The following is a 7,632-nucleotide window of genomic DNA, read 5'->3' on the forward strand; positions in this document are numbered from 1 at the left end:
CACCTGGGGGGGCACCACCTACCCGACGGTCCCACCCGCGAAGCGAAGGGGTGAGCGGCGAAGCTCGGCGCATGCGCGGAGCCCGGCAGCGCTGGGGCTCCCTCAGCAGTCGCGCTGTCAGGGGAAAGGCGGCGGCAGCCGGGCATCTGTTTCCCGTAAAATCCAGCCCTTCCCGCCAATCTCAGAACCCCCGCAGCGGTGAGACCCAAAAGCCGGCACCTGACAGGGCCGGTCCGGTCCGGGCTCGGGCGTCCAACAGGGCCGTTCCAGGCCTCCCCCAGCCTGTGTCCGGCCGGGCCTCAGCCCAGACCTGGCACGGCCCTTCCCCTCTTTATTTCCCTCCTCATAACACAACTCCCCACAGTTTCAGAATTTAAACCACCTTTTTAAATAAAATAAAACAGCACACATGCCAAGAGGTAAGAAATACCCTTTTTTATTATTATTATCGTTTTCTCCAAAGGCTATGAACAGAAATTCTCACTGATTTCAACTGAGATACATGTCGGTTTTGGAGCCTTTATTATAAGCAAATAAAGGTATTTTTCTCTGATTGAAAGGGATAGAGCGAGCTTCGGAAGAAGGCTAACGCGGATTAGGTTACTAGCATGAACCAGCAAGGGATATAAATGGAAATTTAGATAGCATCCCTCTCCAGGACACTTCTACACACTGATAAAAAACAGCAAGGCCTTCATAATAAAATAAAAAGCACTGATTAAACCCCAGATAAAAATCAAGCACTTGTACCCAAATGCTTGGACAGCGTCTTGTTCCACCCCTTCCGCAAGTGTTCTGTAGGCAGAGAGGGCAGGAAGGCTGCTGCCTTTACTTGCTTTTATTTCCACCACCTCCACGGAGAGTTGGAAACAAGAACCAGAAAGGGAACCACAGCTGGGGCAAGAAGAGCACGAACTCCAGAGTATCCAGATCCCCAAAACGCAGAACATGAAAATCAGTTCTCAAAGGAGGACAGTCCTTGGACACGTGCTTCCCGTATCACTGCACACGTTCCTCTGTCCTGAGCAGCTTGATGGGAATGAAGGGTTTACCCCCTAAGTGAAGGCAGACTTGATTAAAGCCCAGAGGAAGTCAGCACCATTCCTTTTGCGCACGCTAAATTGTTTCAACCCCAAATCTAGCAGATGGCTCGGTACTTTCCATTAAACCAGCAGCAACACATGTAGTGATCCAGCACAGGCAACAGGAGAACATTCATGGCTGCCTACTCCGAATTAGTCCCAGCAATTGGTTTACATCGTCTCCTCACATCTCAGCTACTCGTCTGCAAAACGACACCTCAGCTGCAGATCCGCGTTCTTGAGTCTGCCCAAGCATGCGGGCAACGCTGCGAGGGTGACGTCTCCCAAAGAAAAGGTCTCCTCTTGAAATACGCAGTTCAGTCCACGTTCCAAAATTAGGACCTCTCACTGAGTAAGGAATCATTGCTTTTAGACTTACAAAGCTTTAGAAAACACAGGAAATTTGTTTCCATAGCAATTCACAGCAGTCAGCATGATGATAAGTTCCTAACCCATGCACGTTATTCCATAGAAAAGTCATGGATGACAGGGGAAATAAAAGCTCTTAAAAGCTTAAGAGATCAGATTAAGTAAAGGTGAAGAAAATAATAATAATAAAAAATAATCAAAAGGAGACGGAGTCATAATAATAATAAAAAGAGAGTATTAAAATTATTTGCCCCATTTTTATGTAGAGATTATACATATCTAAAATACTATTTTCCAGGTAAACATATAATAACATTATTCAAATAGTAATTAAGATATCCTGCAGTACAAGATTCTTTGAGAAAGCTGCTTTCTCATGACATTATTTTCAAGTATATCCGTCACTGGTATAAAAAGCTTTTGCTTTTCCTACTGCACTGTCTTCCCTGCCCAGTTTTTCCTGGGCAACCAGTTCTTGTCCGGCAAGCACACAAACCCCTGCTTTACTGGATCCTTGGATTTAAGAAAGGCCACTTTTTTGCAGGCAGAGGAATGAGAAGCAGAAAGGGTCCCACGTCCAGCCGCACTGGCTCAGTCGGAATCATCATCACAACCATCACTGCCCTCGGGGTCGCTGCTGCTCTGTAAAATGGAAAGTGGTTTGTCAGTATTTCACTGACATCTGGAGGCTGACCTAAATCAGACACTGACTTCAAATTTCTCCAAAAGTGTAAGAAAATGGGGCTAGGTGCCAACTTCATGTCTTGGACCCATCTATTGTAACAAAACTTGTGATGGTAAATGATGCCTCTTGTAGCAAAAAAATTGAACATTGGATTACACTCACCAGAAGAAATTTTTTTCTCGTTTGTATTTACAGGTGCACGATTACAACCTGCAGTGTGTGGGAAACTTAGAAGTGGGATAACAGCAGGAAATGCTGATTCCTAAATTAAATGCAGGTGAGACAAGTTAACAACTGCTTTTTTTCATGCAAGTCCCTCAAAAGCTAAGTTTGTTACATTGTCTAAAGCCAGATTTGAGAATTTTGTTTGTCTGCTGCAGAGACTTTATGTCCAAATTATGTCAGAGATATGGAAGGGCTCACTAATACTTAAAAATGAAGTCAGTATTCAGTCAGTATAAAGTCAGAGAAGGAAGTATTTTGACTGATAGGATTTGGGTTAGGGTTAAAAGACAGACTTCCATGACAATATGCCTGTAGTCACTCCTTTTTTTTGTCCTCACCACCTCTTGCTGAAAACTTAAACCTCCAAATCCCATGCATTTACCACTGACAATTTAATATCCTGCTACAAACCAGATTCTGAGAGACTCAGTCAGTACAGCATTGAAATTCTTTCTCACACCCAAACAACAAAAAATGTCAAAGACAGGATTAAACATCATGTTCTTCAGAGCAGGATCGTTATCTACACAAAATAAACCTCATTTTAAGGACCCCATTAAGTAAAAAAAAATGGTCATTATTCTGAGTTGCACTACAGAAGTTTTAGCCCTGCTCATCACTCATCCTTCAAGGATTTGCCAGGCCTCCGACCATGAAAATCCTAATTACACACAGAAGTGTAAGGTACCTTTAGGGCACCAAGTCCAACCCCCCACTCAGAGACAGGTGGGGTTGATCAGGGATTTGCAGAGTCAAGCACTGCTTTAGTTTAAGTCACGCCAGTGGTTGTCAATTTAAAGAAATGCTTTGTGAGTTTGACTCAAGATTCTTCTTGCGGTTTCCAACCTACTTCTAGCACATCCCAAACATGTTTCCACTCTTGTCTTGTGAGGCTATTCTACAACTCAACCAGAAAAAATAAATTCTTTACCTTAAAATTTTGTTTTTGTTAAAAATGTATTCCACACCTCTGTTTTATTGCAACTTCCAGCTGAGAGCAGCTCCTGTCGTCAGAAAGCAGGTCCCACACTACCCCATTTTACTCAGTAGTTGTTCTGATGACCTGTTTTTGAGCTCATGGCAGATTTACTTAAAAAAGCTGGTCCTAAATTTCCTCCCTTCCCTACTTGATTCCAAACCTTAGCTCGTGAACAGGGCATTAGGCAAAATGAGAATTAGCCCAAAATCAGAGAACACGAAGAGCCAGCAGGGGAAATTGTCAGCCTGAAAACTAGTCTCCCAAACGGCTTCACAGCAGCAAAGGCTGCTAACGTGTCCACAATCTGCTGCCACTTTATGGTTCTGCCAACTGGCCTGCACTTTACAGCACTCCTTCTGCCCTCCCTCCCTCAACTGCCCCATGCAAACCCTGCAAAAATAACACTTTGTGTGGTTCATTCCACTGTCGTCAAGTGCCCAAGGGTGGAAAAGAGAATATCCATTTCATACTCCAGAAGACTGTCATCTTCCATGGCATATTCACAGAAAACAGAACCGTTACTAAGGGAAGAGCCACTTCAACTGGACAGCTTCCATCTGAAAAAACAGTGGCCTCAATCATTACCTTTGGATTGCTGTTGTTAGCTTGCATGCCAACAGCAGAAGAGTTGAAGTCATGAATGGAGAGGGTGTTTAGCCAGTTTGCCATGGACTTCTCCTCCCTTTCGGTGTCGATGATGGTAGGATAGATATACTGCTCCTTGAAAACAGCAATCTTCTCCTCCTCCTCTGTCCACTCCAGCGGCTCGTGCAGCCCATCATTTCCAAAACGTCTGTTGTATTTTTCAAAGTGTACTCGTTCCAAGACCAGCCCAAGGCCTGGGGCTTTGGGGACATCTACCTTCTCCTCTCCCCAGCTGCGCTCTATGATAGACTCAGCAGCATAACCTTTCACAACAGCTATCACCAGCCCAATCATCTTCCTTATTTGGTGCATCATGAAACTCTGACCTTTCACTTTGATCACTGCGAATTCCATGTTTCCCCTCACAAACGGCTCTCCGCAGTACATCTCCATTATGTACCGCTTGGCACTGGGGTCCCTGGGGCCCTTCTGAGACGTGAAGTTGTGGAAGTTGTGTGTTCCTTTATAGCACCCAAGCAGTTTATTGACTCTTTCAAGGGTCTCTTTGTCCAGTCGATAAACCTCTTCCTGCACATCATGGTCTTTATGGGCGAAGGCAAAGGTTGGCAGCATGTAAGAGTAGGTTCTGGCATCACATTTGTTCTTGGAGTTGAATCCTCCAGTGACTCTCTTCAGACCTTGTTTTAAAAGTGATATTAGGTATTTGAATCAGTAGGTTACAACCCAATTGTGACCTCACTCCTACCAACAAGCATTTTTTTAGAATAAAATACAATCAAAAAGATAGATCTATTTTATAGGACCTTAATTTCAAACTAATGGAAACACATGGATTCATGTTAAAACTGACCCGCTTATGAGTAACATTACAATAAGGGAGAGACCTTCTACATGCGAAACCTCCCCTTTGAAATAATTTTTTCTGCCCATTCCAGTATCCTTACCCAGAATTCTGATGCGAGAAGGAAGATGGTTATTGATCTTTTCTAAGATGTCATCTATTAGCCTGACCTTTAGCGAGACAATCTGTCCAGCTGCAGACACACCCTATAAAAACCATAAACACACACACGTAATTATGTACCTTGGAAGCTCTGGGATAGCGCCTGCAGAATTGAAATAGCTGAAAAACAAGTTTATTCCTTTTTCTCACTGGTCATTTCAGGTTGAAGCGAAGCAAAGGCAAGGGCACAGGCAGAAATCCAAGTCAGGAGTATTCCTGGAAGACCTGCTGGTGCGATACAGCCATACAGCACCTTAGCAGTCTTAAAGAGCAGGACACTGCACTCCCTTCCATGACATCTCACTGTATTTTACTGCTATTAAGTAAAGCACCAACTGAAAAGAAATTACTTATGTATAAGATCAGCCATGAACTCCAGTTCAGACTAAGAACCCCACTGTGGCGGGCTTAAGAACAACAGAGATGCAGCTAAACTCTCAAGCTCCACATCAGCCAGGCAGCAATGACGAGGAGCAGCAGCAAGCTGGGAGGACGAAGCAGATGAATGGGACAGAAATGCAAACACACAAGGTTTAGGTACGAAGCACCAGCTTTACAAACACCATCTTATCAATATCCTGTGCATTCTACCTACTTGTGCTTAAGTTCAGCGTGGATGAAGGGAGAAGTTTCCAACAACATCCACTGCTAACAGTATTTGCTACTGGAGCTCACCCTGGACACGCTCTACCAGTCGATCCCAGTAGCACTGGCTGGGGTACACCAGTTATGAAAGCACAGGCCTGAACCAACGCACCTTATCTGTTCGAGCACACCGCTGAAAAGACATTTTCTTCATATCTTCCCCATGGTTTTCTGGGATGCAGCCCGACTGAACAAGGGCAGATACCAAGTCATCTTCAATTGTCTTGAACTGTGAAGATCCTGTGTTTCTCTAAAAAGGGATACATAGCAAAAGTAAGAAATACTTGGTTAACTGAAGATCATAACTGAAAAAAATTGTTAATCAGACATAATTAAGAAATTCTTCGAAAGTCTTCCCTCCACAGCCCCAAAAGCACTGCCATTCTCTAACAAAACTAACTATATTTTACCAGAGTGTTAATAAAACATCTACATTCTGATTTACCTTTTACTATTACTGCAAGTAAGGTCTATTTCTGATTTCACTGTGCAATAATTTTGCAGCGAGGGGTTTTTCTGACTATTCATTCAACTGCATGAACCAGCACCAATGAAATACTGTTCCAGTGCCTGCGAGCGAACAGCTGCTGCTCCGAGCCCAGCCTCTGCAAATCCTGCTTCTAGAAATCAGATCGGGTTCTTCTGCTCAGCTCTCCCGCGCGCCTGTGTAACAGACCATGGTTTTCTCCATTGACCCCTGCACTCACCTCACAGATGAACTGCAACAGAAACGCACAGCTCCACCGGTGTGTAAGGGGGCAAAGCACACACCCTCCACGCACACCACTCGGTTATGAGCTGCAAAGCTGAGGGGCACCTACCCGGACATGCCCCCAGGCAAAAGGTGTACTGTCCTCGCACAAGCACGTGCAACAAGGCCCTTCCCTATCTGTGTGCAGTCATATCCATTATCCCGTGGAGCTTTTAAACACACCTCAAGAGCATGTACGGAGCTTGCAGTATGCCGAGAGGAGCAGCAGATGGAGCAAAATCATCCTCTCGCTGCCAACACTGTCTGCCACAAGCCCACCCCCACACGGGAAGGTCTGGTGCTGGGGCACTGCTCGAATGCTTATGCTGAAACAAAGCAACATCCCTTTGCCTCCACATGCAAACACAGTAGTCTTGCAACAGTTTCCCTGTTTCTAAACTGCTACAAGCCACTCCACATGAGTCCATCGGAAAAAGAAGAATTGAAGGTGTCTTCAGATAATCTCTTTTAATGTACAAGAGGTGGCAACAGAGCTGCAAATTTGTTTCATCCAAATGCACAGCTCAGTTCTCCGGAATCTGCATGTCTAACCCAAAATAAACTTAGCCCATCTGCTCTGAAATGCAAACCAGAAGCTGGAGCAGTGGTCAGAAGGGGATCACTTGACACCGCTTCAGCTTTTGACAGAACTGCAGTGCCTGTACTTTCAGTCTCAGGAGCCCCGTCTGCAGCAGCTTTTGAAAGATCCTGTGCTGATGCTCTGTACGGAAGGCAGACTCACTCAAATCACCGAGTATCAGAGACGTACCACTGACTTTTCTTAATCCTTTTACTACCAACCCAGTTGGATCCAGGCACGCACTGTTCCCGACCCAGCTTTTCAAGCTGCAACTGCTTCCCTACTCAGCCACCACGACTGCAGTTATAAACCTGAGACACTTCAAAAAAAGCAGGCCACGTTGTTTTGCCAAAGCACATACCTGCATCCCGTGGTAGCCTTTCCCTGAATACGCCATCAACAACACAATCTTCCTTTTGGGCAGCTTCTTATTCTGGTCATCCACATCTTCCTCATCCGCATCTTTCTTCAACCTTTTATTTGGATGTCCATTTTCTTCCAGCCTTTCAACCGCCTCACTGCTGCTGTTCAGCCTCTTCGCCTGGCTGGCAACCGCTGCCCTCAAATCCTCAGCCATTGTGAGAACCTGCCAGGGACACAGCAGCAGTCAGGCCTCGGCAAAAAAACGAGGCGCAAGGTGACAGCTCCAGTCCCCGGGGCATCACGGGGGGCACCCGCGGCTGTTTAACAAGCCGGAGGAGGGGTGG

The 7,632-nt window shown here is 45.3% G+C and overlaps 1 protein-coding gene across 1 annotated transcript; it reads right to left on the bottom strand.

Moving 5' to 3' along the window:
• Positions 1–1,661: 1,661 nt before the first annotated feature.
• Positions 1,662–7,511, bottom strand: PUS1 (pseudouridylate synthase 1; the record flags this gene model as incomplete). Its single annotated transcript, XM_010155494.1, has 5 exons — positions 1,662–2,093; positions 3,926–4,623; positions 4,891–4,993; positions 5,707–5,844; positions 7,287–7,511. Coding segments are annotated over 5 exons (1,215 nt in total), but the record flags the coding sequence as incomplete, so codon positions are not given.
• Between the last annotated feature and the right edge of the window lie 121 nt (positions 7,512–7,632).

This window comes from Eurypyga helias, unplaced genomic scaffold (genome assembly GCF_000690775.1).
Source record: "Eurypyga helias isolate BGI_N326 unplaced genomic scaffold, ASM69077v1 Scaffold39977, whole genome shotgun sequence".
NCBI classification, from domain to species: domain Eukaryota; kingdom Metazoa; phylum Chordata; class Aves; order Eurypygiformes; family Eurypygidae; genus Eurypyga; species Eurypyga helias.